Below are 17,790 nucleotides of genomic sequence, written 5' to 3'. Positions count from 1 at the left end.
AAGTTTTAAGTCTAACTTAAATAAAACTTTTTACACATTTCTGAGCTTTTAAAAAGATGTTTTAATTTATTTTATTGTTTTCGTATAATTTTGTTGATAAGGGTTTTACACCTGCAGAACAATTTGTTGATAAATAATGAAAATACTTTGTTAACACTGGTAAACTTTCATGCATATATTTTCCAACAGTTGTTTTGGTTTTTAGTTGTCATGCATGGTAACTTTTAATTTATAATTATTTTAAAAAATATCAATTCAAAAAGTTTTAAGTAAAGTAGGACTTGTTTTAAACAGATGTTCGTGTAAATCGTTAAAATACTACGATATCAAAGAGGCAGTATATTTTTAAATTTAAAATTATCATTAATTGAACGTTATTTATGTAGTTATTTTGCTTTAAAATTTCGTTAAAAGTGTATAGATAAAAATTTTTGAAAACTTATCTTAGAAAAAAAAAAGAAAAACCTTTAATAAAAGTTCAAACTGAATTACAAAATTTACCGTGTACTTATTGATTTAATACTTTATATAATTTTTTCAAGTACTGTTTGAGGAAACAGATTAAGCATTTTATTTTGGAGTGTAAGTTCACTTTTTAATCATTGTTGTAACTTCATATATATTTCTAATTTGATTGTACTTATTATCAATGTTTAGCCTGCAAATTTAAGTTTTAAATATATTTGATACTTTAACTTAGGGGCGGGCAATGTTTTGTGCCGACGAGCCAGACGTAAATAAAAAACGCATTGGCGGACTGGAGCATTTCAATTTCGTTTATTCCACGAAAAACACAAAGTTATCAAATTCATTTTTCAAAATACTAGTTCCATGTTACTTTTTACTAAACATAGTATTAGATTAAACTATCATGTAAATTGTACCTCAGACATTTTTTCTATTTTCACTTTTGAATATTTAGTGTAAGTGTCTAAAATTACTTGCTGGGCATGGTTTACATACTCGCGGGCGGCAGATTTACCTTTTGCTTGATGCTTCCAAAGTTACCTAAAAATGTGCAGGCCTGTCACTTTCACTCCGCGGACCGTACGTTGCCCGCCTCTACTTAATAAAAATATTTTTTAAATCTAAAAGTCTTTCGTACAAGAAGAAAACTTGACTAGTAGTTATCTAATAGCTAAAAAGAACCTGGGCTCCTTAATGTACGATACAAAGAAACAGAGTTAAAGAAAAAAAATCAGTAAAAAAATATTTTTTTAAAACTTGACTTGAAATAATTTGCTCAACTAAGGTTTTATAACACTTTCAAATAATTGAGAAAAAGTTCTTGCCTAGTTCTAATTAACCTAATAAGTATCATTAAATGTACCTCGTTTGCTTTTATAAGAATTTTAAAAAGTAATGAGAACAATAAAAAGTTTTGTTAGTAGTTGTTTATGACTTAAAGGTTATGAGATTGTGATTCACTTCTTGCGGTTGCAAAAGAATTATTAGTAAATTTTATATTTTTTATAAAAAAAATAATGTAAGCTACCACTGTAGAAAAGATAAACACTTTACACAAATTTTTAGACACAAACACATAGTCATCAAATGTCTTCTTATGAGTTAAACAACTTGATTAGCTTCATGAAAGTTCATGAGATTATGTTTGGATACAATAAGTTAAATAATATCATAAGTTTTTATGACAACGTTAAGTTTCATGAATATATCTTAGCTGTTTACATGCAAAACTTTTTTTAAAACCATAAAAAAACTAAATATAGCACTTAGAAAGAAAACTAGTGATTTATTCTAATCATTCTCCACATAGAGGATAATGAAAAGGTAAGTTAAAATAAATGTTTATTTAGTATAAGACTATAAAAACTAAAATTAATTTAACTACAGTCAAAAGACACTTTTTAAACACAAAAGGGTAGATGTTACATAGTTTTGATTAACTTTTTAACAAAGGTTTACGTAACAAAAGACACTCAAACTGTGAATCACCACAATTAGCTTAAAATGTTTAAATGTTGTCACAATTTACGTACGAATGTATGATTTATTTAGCTGTATTTTTCTAAATTGGTAACTGTGTCATAAGATCAAAGTGCTATATATAGTAGTATGGAAATTGTATGAAACAAGAAGATTAATATGAAGTCAGTTTATAAGTTTTAATAACGTGAGACATAGTGTAATTTTGTTTATCAGTCAAGACTAAAATAAAATTAAAACAAGAAAAAAGGTTAATTATACAATACTATTCAATAGATTACTTAACATAAATATATGTGTTGTATATTTCAAACAACTTAATGCGCTTTAAAAGTTCCCGATAGATTTCACAATTTTTCTAGTTAATCTAAACAAGTCGATTAAGTGTTCTATAAAATTTTATATAAAGTAGGTTGATACAATGTATTGTGTGCCAATTTTACAGCTAATAAAAAAAAGTTCAGATTTTTTTTTGTTTAGACTTATTTTGTTCTAAAAATCAGTTTGAGCTTTTTGCCTTTAGTATTCAAGCCACCATATACAACTTAGTCAGACTTTTTTGTTCAAACCAATTAATATTTCCGTATTAAAGTAAAAGCTTTAAATTGTAAACCTTTTTCTGATTCATATACATTTTCTTTTATCAAAGGTGGTACTTGCAAAAATATATTAAAACTGAAGAAAAGTATGCGTATTTTCCAAAGTAATATTGTTTATTGAACCACTAAAAAAAACTTAAAATATTTAGTTTTAGGACGTGATGCACGAAGAACCTTTTGGTCATCGAGTCGTACACCACTTGGCTAGCTTTTAACGTCTTGTACAGCACTAGCTGTCTAGGAATATAGATATAGAAGTCTTTATATATAGCTAAATGACCACTCAAATGCTATGAAATAATTAAATTTAACTTTATGTACTCAGTTGAAAACGTTTGTCATATTTTATACGAAAACCAGTAACATTACATTAAACAAAAGGACAGCTTTTTCAATGCATATTTTGATGAACTTACTTAAATGAGAAATATATATTAAAAAACTTTAGTAAAAAAATATTAAAAAAAATTTGCAATACTTGGTTTATAATATAGTTTTGAAAATTATAAATGCACAAATGCATTTAATAACACAATACAGAAAATCATGGTTGCACAGATTAATATACGTGCAAATGTGTTAGATAGTGAATCATACTTTTAAAAGTTTAAAAGTTAAAACATTCATGTATTGTGAAACTAATTTAAAATAGTTTATTTCATGTCGTAAAAATATAAAAAAGAAGCATTTCTTTTTAAACTTGTGTTAAAATTAACTAGTTTATTAAATTAAAGTAGGTATACATCGCAGATATAAAATCAAGTTTCATTCTCGAATTTTTTAAGTACACAACTTGTATGAAAATAAAATACAAAATACTTTGTAAAGAACATTTTTCTTGTTGGTTATAAGTTGAAAATTATAAATTGTTTATACTTAAACAGGTTCTTGCTTAAAAGTATAATAATTTTAATAATCATGACCAGTAATATTACATTACAAAAAAAGACTGCTTTATGAAGACTTTTTCAATGCATATTCTGATGAACTTACTTAAATAAGACATATATATTGAAAGATCTACATATAAAAATATTGTTAAAAAACAGTTGCAATACTTGGTTTAAAAAAAAAAATAAAAAATCATGATTGTACAGTTTAATATACGTGCTAATGTGTTAGATAGTAATTCATATTTTAAAAGTTTAGAAATTAAAATATCCATGTATTGTAAAACTAATTTGAAATAATTTGTTTTATATAGTTTAAAAAAATTAAAAGAAGAATTTTTTTTTAAACTCGCGTTAAAATTAACTAATTTATTAAATTAAAGTAGGTATACATCGCAGATATAAAATCAAGTTTCATTCTCGAATTTTTTAAGTGCAAAACTTAATTGAAAATTTAATACAAAATACTTTCTAAAGAACATTATTATTTTTGTCTGTAAGTTGAAAATTATAAATTGTATATACTTAAACAGGTTCTTGCTTAAAAGTTTAATATTTTAAATAATCATGAAAACGTCATCATTTTTACTTTTTATGCAACTATTTAGACTCGGATTAGCTTTTTATTTAGGTGAGTGTTAAAAAAATGCTAACAAATACTTGTGAAAACTTTATTTTTTTCATAAGTTTTAAGTATGTATAACTTAAAGTAAGTTACGCTTGATATTAAAACAATATGTTATTTTTTATGTTTTTAATTAAAAAAAATTATATTTTCAGAATTGACTTAGCAAAAGAATTTCTTCTTAAAAAGTTTTTAATTGTATTTTATAAGTAATTATTATTCAGCAAATAAATTTTAATATGTAGGATAATAAACACGATAAGTTAAAGCTTAAACTTTTAAGTCCTAAAAAATAAAAAATAAAAAACGTATCTACAAATAAATATTAAATAAAAACAGAGCGTTTCGTAAATAATGTTGAAACATTTATTAACTTTAAAATAAATCTACAGAACTCTGAAAAATATATAAAAGCAGTTAAGTTTTTATATAACAAATTCAAGCTAGTTTTACCAAAAAATCTTCATTACTATTATTATCACAACAATAGAGTTTTTAGTACAAAAGCTTAAATGACCGGAAATTACAAGCTATTCATTTTAAAAACGTGATAAACTCGGTTTTGTTTGTAGTTTGTAAAATGAGTGTAGTTTACTACGTATACTCTTAGATCAAAGCATATTTATATAACCGCGCTAAAGGCTTCAGTTGGGTACTTTTGAGTAGAGTAGAAAATACTTAATATTTGTTAAAGGAAATAAAATTTTGGAAAATGTTTATGAAAATTTTTGACTTAGTTATGTTTAACAAATAACGGTGATTATTTGTAAATGCTGTTAGTGTTTCAATTAAGATTAAACTTGTTTAAATAACTTACATTTCATAAAAGCACTACTTTTTATGATCATGGCTATTGTAAGCTACTTCACGATTTTGAGTTTATATTGCTTGCGTTTCAATATGAAATATAAAATTTTATTAACTGTCACTTATATTTTATACAGGTAATGAAGCATCACACCGATGTAATAGAACATGCAATGGAGAAAGAATGATTTGTCATTACGACTGGAACATTAAATGGTTTGCCTTTTTATTACCTGTATTACTTTTTAACTTTTAGGTATTTAAAACTTGCAAATAAAAAAGGCCAACTACAGGGAAATAAAAAAGAAAATAAATCTAACTTAGTCTAACGTTAGACCTTTACAAAAATAAGTTATGAGTTACAACTATGCTTTATGACAGACAAAAATGTAATTTCGTATGATATTTTTATATTAATCCAATTATTAGCTCTTGTTTTAAACACTACTACTTTTAACATAAGAGTGATTTTGTGTGAACTTTAATTATTATTAACAATATTTTTTTACTCTACTGATCGTAATTTTAAGTTAGGATTAAGATAGTTTTAAAACCAACATTTAACTAAAATAAACTTGTAAGAGTAATTAAGTTTTCTGTAAATTTATAAACTATTTTGTTTTGAAGAATAGTTTACACTTTGTAACGTACAATTATCAGGAACAGAACACTCGCATATGGACTTTGTGGTAATTGCACAACTAACGCCTCAGATTGCTACAACAAAGGTTGCTTTCCTGCAGACGGTTTTTTCAAACCAATCATTCAAATTAACGATCATCTACCTTGGCCTGTTATTTCGGTCAGTTTAAACAGTTTAAGATAGTTAAAGTTAACACTGTAGACAGTAATGTTTTTACGCATCATATAATAGTACTTAATTATCATAAGATGATAATGCCAGCTTTAAAACGATTTTTTTTATTAAGGTTCTAATAAATTTAGATATAGCTCGTTCTTCTACAGTTTCAAAATGGATTAATAAACTAATCGTTTTATCCACAGCAATAAATATTTCTTTAGCTTTACTTGACTACAACAAATAACGTAATACATAACAAAGAGTCTACAGTTTGCGTCGCTGTACGCTTTGAGCTGCAGTGACTTTTCTTCCTATTTATTTTTCAACTTGTTTTTCAGGTGTGCGAAAACGACACGATAGTGGTGAACGTCCACAACAACCTTCAGAACGGGGACGCCGTGACAATCCACTGGCACGGAATGGACATGAGGGACTCGCAGTGGATGGACGGGGTTCCAATGGTGTCCCAGTGCCCACTGTCAGCCGCTGAAAGTTTGCGGTACAAGTTCACAGCTTATCCCCACGGTATGTTAAAAAATCTGTTACTAATTTATTGCCTGTCTTAGTTTATACGAGTTAGAAAAAATTAAAAGTATTTAATCAAAAGCTACTTTTATATTTTTAACAACAAATTGTTGAGAAATTTTTACACTTTCAAATACAGGTTCAGTTAGTAGCTTACACATGAAAAAAAAACAGGGTTTAATTCAACACAGAAAAATTGTAAAAAGCATCCTCAAGTTGTTTTGTTTCGTATATAATTATTTTAAAAAGGTACTCATTGGTGGCATTCACACAATTCATTGCAAAGGGGTGACGGACTTGTAGGACCTCTGATTGTCAGGCAAGCAAAACAAGACAATGTTCACTCAGATTTGTACGATATTGGTAAGTTTAGCTCATATACTTGTTTTTAAGCTTTTAAGCTTCACAATATTTAAAAAAACTTACTTATCAAAGTTTTTTAAAGAAAATAAAACATTTCAAACTGTTTTTAGAGATATACGCACAATACTTTAATAAATGATTAAAAAAAATTAGCCATAATAAATGGTTTTCTTTCTCAAACACATTTTAAGTTGCAAAAAATGTGTTAAGCTTAAAAAAAGCGAACTCAAGTTTTAAAAGTAAAACAACATAACACTTAAAAATACAGATATTGACGAGCACGTTTTCATAGTTAGCGACTGGTTCCACACTACTGCATTGGACAAGTATACTTCTATCTTTGCAGGAAAAAACCCAGACGGGCTTAAGGCAGAGAACATTGTTATCAACGAAAAAGGAGTAAGACTAATTTAAGTTTAAGAAAAAAAAATCCTTATTTACAAAAAAATAATTTGAGCAAGTATGAGCAAGTTTTCCTTCAACTAAAATTTATATTAAAGTAATGTTTATACTAAACAGCAATTTTTTGCAAGCAATATTTTTATGACTTTATTAGCTCGTTTTAAATATAAAAATTTCTCAATTAACCAATTTTCACACTCTAAAATCTAAAGTACTTATTTTAATGTTTAGCTTTTTTAAAATCTGTAAACTACATTAATAAAGCATATCGTCTCATCAAACATATATTTTTCAGCGCACGCCTAGCTCAACAACTACACCATACGAGTTGTTTTTATTAACTCCAAACAAACGAACTCGGTTCAGAGCTATCAGCCATGCAAGCCTTTACTGCGCTTTAGAGGTTACTTTTGTTTATAACTTCTACCTAAAGAATAATTTCTAAATTAGTTAATATTTGATAAAGAAGACAGCAATAAAAGTACTATAAAGAGTATCAAAATAAACTTATTTATTTATTTAAGCTACTTTTTTTTTTGTGTGTGTAAGTTAAAATTTACCGAATGCTTTTTAAATTAATACCACCCCTTTTAAGAAACTCTGGTCTAAATAAGGAGTCAACAAGACTAGTTTTTATACCGATTTTTTCTGCTTAATTTTTATGAAACAAATTTTAGGATTTTAAGTATTACTATTTTTAAAATTTCATTTTTTTTCTTTTGAAAATAAACTTAGTTGTAAACTTAATTAGTTATTTGAAAATATTTTTGAACTTGATAGAGTCGAGTAAATTACTTTGATTTTAAATTATAGACATGGTACAGTAAACATTTGTTTTAACTTACTTTAAAGTTGAAAAAAAAACTATTAAAAGTGAATTATATTACTTCAATTTATAGATCACCATAGACGATCATAAACTCATGGTAATCAGTACTGATGGAAATGACATTCAACCTGAAATTGTAAGTTTTTACACACTTTTAAGCCTTTATAACAAATTATCTTCGTAAAACTACGTTTAGTATGGTTTAAAACTACTAAAAAAGTTAAAGAAAGTACGTTAAAATGATACAAAAATTAAAAAAAATATATCTTAGAAGTTCTTTTTCTTTAGCTGATTAACACATTATTAGGTTTCATCAATAACAATCCAGCCTGGCGAAAGGTATGATTTTGTAGTAAATGCAAATAAAACTCCCTCTAATTACTGGATGAGAGTTATAGCAAGTAATTATACCGAGTGTGCAAATCTTTCACAAAAAGCCATTGTTAGGTAATAATCAAAAAAAAAGTTTAATTATTACATTTTGTAGTAGTATTTTATAAAAAAAACAATTCAAACAGTTTTTTGTCATTGTTTTCAAACAGCCTCATTCAGCTAAAAAAAAATTTGAAATTGCCGTGCTATTTTGGCATACAAGTTTATTTTTTAAATTTAAAATTTTTAATATTTGTTCTCAGAGAAATTTGTCACATTTTATCTTTTAAAGTCTAAACTTCATCATGCTAACTATCCAAAGCTTAAAATACTAATTAATATTGAAGTTTAAGTTAGCTAAATCTATTTATCCACAAAACTATAGCAATTATTTTGTACGCCTAATTAATTTAAAATTGAAAAATATAAATTTTAGTTTTTTGTTAGATACGATGACCTATTAGTTAGTAACACAACTCTACCTTCAACAAACAAAACTAAAGAGTTTAGAAGTTTAAACCCTATGTTAAAAGAAAAGAATGTGGTAAACCCAGTTTACGTAAATCAGCTGAAATCTGTTAGCAACATTTCTGAGAAACTCAGAGGCACTCCTAACGAAACTTTGTTTTTTGAACTTAGTTTTTCTCCAACACCAGCGATTAATAACATAGTGTACGAGCAAGCCGACAGACCCTTGCTTTTTCAGTACGACACTGTTGATAAGAGTACGATTTGTAATGCTCAAAACTTCACTGTTTCGAAAGATGTTAGTTGTTTTGCACAAATTAATTTTAACTGTAAAACTTGTTAATTTTCTTTTTAATCCATAATTTTGTATCAAATTTCAGATAGATTATTACTTATGAGTTTAAAAAATTCCGTTGTACAAAATCACAAAACAAATTTAGTATGATAGATAGTTTGAAACACTACTTTTTATTCTAAACTTAGATCTATGTCAATAAATAGCTGATAAATTACCAATTTGTTGACTGTTAAAATGTAACCTTGAAATTCACTACAGCGAAAGCAATGTGTGCACGTAGTGAAGGTGAAAAGCAACCAGTTAATTGAAATGGTGATATTCGACAAGGGAGCCGGAACTAACAACAATTCGGGTCATCCGATACATTTACACGGTCAACCGTATGCCGTTGTTGCTATGAAAAGGTAAGTTACACTTCTACCAGTAAACTGTTTTAAGCTATTAACTATTTATCACTTGAAATAAATTGAATGCTATAGCAAATAAACATGTTTAGCAAATGTTTGTTAAAAGGGTAAATGAGAGCGAACCGCTGCCAATGGAGAAAATGAAAGAAATCTACTACAATACTAAAATTGATAGACAGTTGGTGAATCCCCCAATGAAAGACACAGTAATTATACCCAACAGAGGATACACTATTGTCAGGTTCTTTTCAGACAACCCCGGATTCTGGCCTCTCCACTGTCACATATTGTACCATGATTTGAGTGAGATTGTTGTCATATTTAAAACTTCAACTTTAAACGTTTTTTATACTTTTGATTATTTGTTAATTAGTGTCACTTATTGTACCTTTATTTGCAATATTGTTATGTTTTGCAGTGATTTTAGAAACTTAATCATATTCACAAAAAAAAAAGGAAAAACAAACAAATTTTGTTTGTATAAGAAATTAGTGCTTGTATAAAAAAAAACTCCTTATAAATAAAATTAAGCCAGCGATTTTTAGCTCTAAAAGGTAGCACCTATGTAGTAAATTTGCTCAATAACTGGTGTGCACACTTAGCATTAAAAAGTATTTTTTGTGTAAAAAATGTTTTATAAGGTAGGCTGTAATTGTTATGTATACAACACATAAATTATATTAAACTAAAAATAGCTTTTTGATATTACTATAGAAAAGGTACGTATTAAAAAAAGTTTTTAAAGTTTTTTCGCCCACTAGTTAGCTTGTGTACACTTTAAGAAATATAACTGATTAAAAGCAGGGGTATGTAGTCTTTAACAGGTAAAAGAAAAACAAAAAAAAGCTCGCACGCGGGTCGCATTTGTTAGTAAAAGTCTGCTATGGGTGACGAATTTTGGAATAGTTGTAGTAATCAAAACAACAAATGATTTAACTTTTAAGTATATTGAAAAAAAAAGAGACGAGTAGTTACTATTATTAATTCAAGTACCTAATTTTAAGTTTTTTTACAAACTTTTATTTATAATGATTTTTCAAAGTATAAATTTACTAAAAAATATATCGCGGGCCGCGTATTTTTGCTTTGCAAGCCGCTTTTTGTTGATATGTGATCTAGCTAGAGTAAAGAATTAAGTAGAATAAAGTGTAGTTATGTAATTTAAAAGAAACTTTTTCTTCTAAAACTCGAGTATAACTAGTAAAAATTCAACTCGTAAAACCGAAGTATTTTTTCAGCAATGTTTCTTGTGATTCAAGTAGGAGAACCTGGAGTGGTCAAAAGAAGAGTTCCTAAAAGTTTTACTAGATGTGGAAGTTACGAGCCTGCTAAAAACTAGCAACTGTGATCTGCAATGTTTTCCAAATTTTCATCTGTATTTGTGTACTTTTTGGCCTAACATTTTAGTTAAGTACTCATTTATCCTTTATACTTCTTGTCTTATTTGTTTTAGTTTTTCTCTTGATTATTTTTATTAAAAATGAAATTTACAGAACAGATTTTTGTGTTTATAATTAATTTTAAGGTTTTTTAAATAGGTACAATACAACAAAAGTGATAATAACAAACTAGTGTTTTAACAGTTTTGACTAGTTCTGTACAGATACTTAACTCATTTTCATTTATATGCTTAATAAAACTTGGTATCATTTATATTTTAATTTTCATTTAATGTAACCAATACTTTGTATGGATAAATAAGAGATGTCTATACTATCTTTGGTTCTTTCACTACTACTAAATTCTAGTTTACTTTATTTAAGCATTCTTAGCTAAATTTAATTTAAAATATTATGAAAATATTGATAAAAGTTTTTGATTGCAACTAGTACCTAAGGAATTGTACACATTTGAAAATATATTTAATACTATTACTATATACTGCATAGTGTTTAAGCATTATTAGTATATTATATTGGCCAAAAAGTAAATAAAACACTTTAAACAACTTAAAACTATTACTTCTGCTTAGCTAGTTCTTTTTTTTTTTTAATAAATAGAACATTTTTCTTAGTGCTAGGGTGTTCATCTATGTCTTTGATCGAGTCTTTGACTGGTCTTTTGAAATTAGCTGAAAATTAAGTATAAAATAAACTATTTATTAAAGTTAAAAATAAATCTTGGTTATGACGACGTACTTAGAACGAACAATTAACGAATATTTTGAAATAACTTTTACCACACCATTTCTTTAGACGAGTTTCTTATACTGCAAAACTATAAACTTTGACCTTAAAACTTTTTTCAGCTGAGTATCCACTACAAAAAGTAAATCTTATTAAAGAAAAAATTAATAATATTTATTAATCAAATTCAAGCACTTACTTAAGAAAAAAAAATTTACATAGACAGCCTGTTTGTGCGAAAAGAGAGAAGAAAGTTTTAGCATACTTTGTTTGAAGTAGTTCCATGTTTTTTTAATCCTAGGCTACAGTCACTTTAAATTAATATTTCAATTAATTAATACTATAGTTGTTAATTAAATACTTTTAATGCGTTTTTTCACTCAATTTTATGAATAAAATTAACTTTCTTATTTAAAGCAAAGAAAAGGAAACGATTAGTTATTTAAAACAAAAAACTGTTTATTAGAATTTTTGTAATTCTACTACGGTTCTTTAGTTTTTTAGTGACATCATTTATTTTTAACCTTTAAACTTGAATTTGTATAAAAAAAAATGTTTGCATATGAATAGTAAACATAAGTCAAATTATTTTTTAAAGTTTTCAAGCCGCTAAAACGTGGCTTATAATCACAATAAATCAGTTAAAAAAAAACTATAAACTTTTTATGCTAACACTTTACTTTGAAAGATAGTAATATTTTACTAAAGAAATTTTTCAAGGAAGTTATTTTTTAATGTAAACTAATAAAACTTTATTTATGTAAGAGAAGAGCTAAAAATAAGTTTTAATATATATAGAAATTAATTTTTTTTTATATCACTAATAAATACTCTTTTAAATGAAGTAAATTTTTAAAGTAACTAAAAAAAACACTTTATTTTGTACATTAAATAAGAAAAGTGAAATTACTAATAAGCTTTTTTTTAATTTAAACGTGAATTCAAATTAATTTTGAACGAATAGGCTTTAAATATTTAACTTATACATAGAATCGAAATATTTTACCACCTAAAAAAGTTACATAGTAAATAAATTTGAATCTTATCAGAATAAAAATATTAATAAAACTTATTTAATAAAAAAAATAAAAAAATAACCATGAGCCAAGCTCAACTGTAAACAAGAGATACAACAAACTAAAGATACTCAAGCACGTATAAGTTAATTTAAAAAGCTATATTCAGCTATTTATTATAATTGATAGCTGCAATAAGTTTATGTAAATTTTTTAAAATGTTTTCTGAATATCCTCCAGATTTTATAAAAACAAGTTTTTTGGTTTATTTTTAGAATAAAATTAAATTTAACAGAAAAAAACTGTCTTAAACAGTATAATAACATTAAAGAGGTTTTGTGAAAATTCTATTTTGTGTATTTTTAATAATGATTCTAATAACAAAATCTTTTTATATCTATATGATACATTTCTTTAGCTATTTTAAAGTTCTTTACATCACAAATCACTTAATTAGTATCAATTTCCAAGTTTTTAAAAAATTTTTTTTTTAATTTTTAACTTCAAGGATTTTTTTTTTTGCTTATATTGTAAAATTCCAGGTGTTTTTGCAACCCTGATTAGTTTATAATTTTAAATAATTGTATATAAATAATATGTGCGCTCACTTTATAAAGTTTAAACAATTTTACTTGCATATTTTACTAATTTTAAAAATGAGAGAAATAAATGAGTGAATGTGAGTATTTCAACTATATAACCTTTTAAAATTGTCTTCTAACGCGAGGCAGGATGGTTCGAGGCGTTACTGCGCCGACTGCTGAGCGCGGTGTGCAATAAGGTCGTGGGTTCGAATTCCGCCAGTACCGTGTTTACTGGTCGGGCGTTAACTCCTTAAGCAAAAATACGCAAGGGGTTGCGTAGAACTCGGGTGAGATTGGAAGTCTGTATGATGGGGAGACACCATCTTGTGAGCTGTCTCACCTCTGACAATATACAAACTAACTTTAAAATCATAACCCCTGAGGTTGATAAATTCGAACTAATTTGACTGGCACGCCGTTCTTTTTAAATATAAAAAGTTGAAGCAATTGAATTACTATACAAATTGCTGCCAAAGGTTTTTTAAAACTTCTCTATATTTCAAAAGTTTTTGATCCATTTTAGTATAAACTAAATAAGGTAAAAAAAAAATTTAAATCAGTATAATAACATTGATAAGATACTGTAAACCTACTATATTTATGTTTTTTTTTCTGAAAAAAAAACTATCAATACAACATTTTTTTTAATGTTTTTGATAGGTGTTTCGATTCTTATATATTTTTGTAACTTTAAAAGTAAAAACTGCTTAAATTTTAAGTTTTTCTAGGTTTTTTTAACTTAAATTGTCAAATTCGAGGTTTTCAGGTTTCTTGTCATTACTATTAAGATTTAATTAGATAACAAAATATACTTCAAACAATTATTATTTAACATTGTTGACAAAAATATGTTCAATTTTTTTTTTGTTAAAAGTTTGTGTTAAAATATTGTGTTAAAATAAATTTAAGTTTTTATCTAAGTTTATAAATATTTAGAAATTTTGCCACAACTTTGTTTTATTAAATGCAATTTTTATGTTATATTCAATCTATCGTTGAAAAAAAAACATTTAATGTAAGTATAGTGTTAAGTAAGTTCAATTTAATAAGCTCAAGTTAAAAACAAAAATAAAACTATGGTTATTATACATCATAACTGTTAATCAAAAATTTTCTTAATACTAAATATAGCAGTTTTGGATAATTTAACAGAAAACTTGATGCTAAGCACAAAAACACGTTTTATTTCACAAACTTGAACTTTTTAATTTAAACTTCAATCTATTTATATATAAATATAATTCTTTTATACTCACTGAAAAACTGTTGACTACTTTTTAATGTTTACTAGTTTGTAGAAAAATTTACTAGTTTCAGTTTTTACTTTACTTGTTTTTCAGAATTACTTTTATAAAACTCTTTTAAATCTAGTTTACAATTTTCTTGCGTTTTTATCCCCATATTTCATTATAATGTAAATAATGTGTTAAAAGTAAATAATGTTTTATTTTATAAATATTTAGAAATGTATCTACAATTTCGTTTTATTACATGCAATTTGTTCTGTGACATTTATTTTTTTTAAGACATTAAAGGTAAATATAGTATAATTTGAGCTCAACTTGATAAACTCAAGTTAGAAACAAAACCAGAAATAAATCTGTTAGTATTATACATCATAATTGTAATTTTTTATTCATATTTAAAAGAGCGCTTGTGTATAATCAAACTAAAACTTTGTGTCAAATGCAGTTTTTCGCGATTAGAACTTTCTAATTCAAACTTAGGTCTGCTTACTCATACATAAAAAATTTTAACTCTTTGTTAAAATAATGACAATTTTCTAGGGTTAAATTATAAGGTTAAGGTAAAAATACAAAAAAAAACATTATCACTTTGAATGATTTATGAATCAAATCTAAGTATTACAGACTGAATTTTGCAGAAACTATAGTTAAATAGAATTAGTAGCAGGGATTTACTTAGTTCGCAATTAGCTAAAAAAAGAATCGCCTTAACTTGAGTGTTTTTTTTTCATAAATTCAGAGGTAAAATTTTATGCTTTATATAAAATCGTAAAAGAGTATAAAATCGTAATGAGTCTATTAATTAATGAGATTAATTAGTTGCGCAAACTTTGGAATCACTAGATTCAAAATAGCTTTAATTACAACTGTCGTGATGTGTAAAAAGAGCTTTTTAATTTAGAACAAAAATCACCTATGTTGTTTAAAAACTTTGAAAATACTGGTGTTCTTAGCATTTTATTTTAGTCAAAGTTTATACACTTACGAACAGAAATTTTCTTCTTTAACTTTTAGAAGCTTTTTATTAAAAAATAACTTTTTTAAACAGTTTTATTAAACAATTTTGAAATTACTAGTTTATTTATAGTATATTTGTTCTTTATATGTTTGTCTAAAATGTATATACTGTTTGCATACATTAAATATCTACATCGATTGGTTTATTTAGCTCAGTAATCTTAACAAACATGATATCTATAGCTTCTTTTCAATATTAGCAACAAATTATTATTGTGTCAGTTAAGCTTTAAAAAGTTAAACTGATCAAAAATGTTTGTAAGATTTATTAATTTTTTATAGTACGTGTACAGATAAAACTTATCTTATTTAAACCGGCGATTCTTAATCTTAGGTTCATTTAACCTTAGTTTAAAGGGTTAAATTATCTTTATTAAAAGTTATGTAAACTGATGTTTAGTAATTGTCTTTTTAATTTATGGTTAGTATCTATCTGTAACTTTTTTAAGTTTAATAAGCTGACAATTAAAAAATTTAGTTTTTTAATCAAAGTTAAACACTATTTTGTATATTGGGGGTAAATTTGGTAATAATATTTCAAAAAGAAATACACCATAAAAAATGTTAAAAACCGATGATTTAAACTTTCTGTAAATTTACAATTTATACAAGCATAATATTAGACAATTTGAGTCAAAATTCGAACATAAATGTACTTTAGACTGTTTGTAATTGATTACTGCTTTTTAAATGATTGGATTTATTTAAAATTTATTTAATTAAACACTGTTCTTGACAAGACATTAAAAGATATCCGTGGTGTTGGTGTACTACTCGATAACCGTAAGGTTCTTCGTGCACCTCGTCTTAGGACCAAATATTTTGAGCGTTTTTTATCGATCAAAAAATTCTAAAAATTGAACACTTGGTAAAATAAATTTTACTATATTAAATTGAAAAAAACTATATAAACAGGGTATAAAAAATATCTAGCATCTGTAATATTCTGTGTTCTTATACACCTTTAAGTAAAAATCAAAACTTCGAAATTTGTATAAATTGCAGTTCATACAAAATTTTCTTTAATTGTAAATTTATTTTCGTAATATCTTAAACAGGTGTTTTATAGCACTTAAGGTTTCATGTTAAGTTTTAAAAAGTTATGCAATTAAAACTATCTAAAAGCATATATTTCTTGATTAACAGTTAATAAAGTCAGCTTTTTAGATAACTATTTGTTTTATAAGTTTTTGAATTATCTTTAGTATTAGTTAACTGTAATATTTATTTACTTTTTAGGTTATATGATAAATTCAATGATACACTTGATTTAAACTAAGCAAGCAGCAGTATTAGCATTCAATCTACTCTAAAAAACCATTGTATTTTTTATGCATTTCAATTCTGCTTTTAGACACAAAATTATAAGCTTGTAGTCTGACTACAATCAAATATTTTAGTATTTTTTACGTAAACCTCAAGAAAGTAAACAACCTAAAGTTTACTAGATTTATTGTGATTATTTACAACTTTTTTAGCTATATAAGTTACAAGCAATCAAATTTTTAATATTTTTTACATAAATTTCAATTAAAAGAAAAACCGCACTTATAAGTCACTAATACTTAAATTAAATTATTTTAAAAAACTTTTATTTATAACATTTTCTAAACATACTCAACAGCTAGTTTTAAAGTTATCGTAGATTAGTTAGTAATTTACTTTTATACTTAGAATTTATCAAAATCTTTCATGCTTTAACATGCTTATAAAAAAATAAAAACACATAAGATTAAATGCTTTTATTTATAAATTAAATAAAAAAATTAAACTATAAAAACCTTATTATATAAAACTATTCCCATCAAGAAACTACAATTGAAAATTAAATATTTTCCTCTTGCGTTATAAAAGTGATTTAAAAGGTTAAACTCTTCATTTCGACATAAAAGGTTTTATAAAAAATGTATAGACTTTAACATTAAATAACTAATATAAAATTTTGTTTTTTTTTGAACCATTGACTTACCCTGCTAAATTATAACATTTCACATGGTATAAAAAGGTAAACTTTGATATTTTTTTTTAAAGGTAAGATCTAAATTAAATTTATAAGTGTAAAAAAATTTGCCAATAATCAAAAACAGCTTTTGATATTACCATTATGCGTCGGCTGTAGTTCTAATAGTTGCTTATGATTGGCTAATATTTTATTTTTTTATTATTTTTAGTTTTAAGCATTAAAACTTTTTATTTGGTTTATTTTATTTTTGTTTTGGTAAGGTGAATTTAGGATAAGGGTATAGATATTCTTAATGTTCTGCTGTATTATCTGTTTGCCTAATTTTAGGAATGAAAACTTTTTAAAACCTTACAACTGCAGCCGACCCTGATTTTACAGCAGAATGCTTTCAAGCCATTATTTACGTTGTTGTCATGAGAAAAATATTACAAGCCAAACCAAGTGTAAAGCAACAAATAATTACGAGCATAAAGTTAATTTTATAGGCAAATTTATTAATTTTT

General features: G+C 25.4%; 1 protein-coding gene across 1 annotated transcript; it reads left to right on the top strand.

Annotated features, from left to right (window-relative positions):
- The first annotated feature begins 3,972 nt into the window (after positions 1-3,972).
- Positions 3,973-13,314, top strand: LOC145836273 (multicopper oxidase 3-like). Its single transcript, XM_082944091.1, has 13 exons — positions 3,973-4,067; positions 5,006-5,084; positions 5,529-5,670; positions 6,009-6,195; positions 6,445-6,558; positions 6,827-6,957; positions 7,256-7,363; positions 7,860-7,925; positions 8,097-8,236; positions 8,609-8,927; positions 9,186-9,331; positions 9,441-9,637; positions 13,208-13,314. Exons 1-13 carry the CDS (start codon positions 4,004-4,006, stop codon positions 13,312-13,314), a joined length of 1,800 nt encoding a protein of 599 aa, XP_082800217.1. The 5' UTR covers positions 3,973-4,003.
- The last annotated feature ends 4,476 nt before the right edge of the window (positions 13,315-17,790 follow it).

Source organism: Thalia democratica, chromosome 5 (genome assembly GCF_965202585.1).
Source record: "Thalia democratica chromosome 5, ktThaDemo2.hap1.1, whole genome shotgun sequence".
Taxonomy (NCBI): domain Eukaryota; kingdom Metazoa; phylum Chordata; class Thaliacea; order Salpida; family Salpidae; genus Thalia; species Thalia democratica.
The sequence above is the reverse complement of the archived record's forward strand: the minus strand, read 5'-3'. Positions and strand labels throughout refer to the sequence as shown.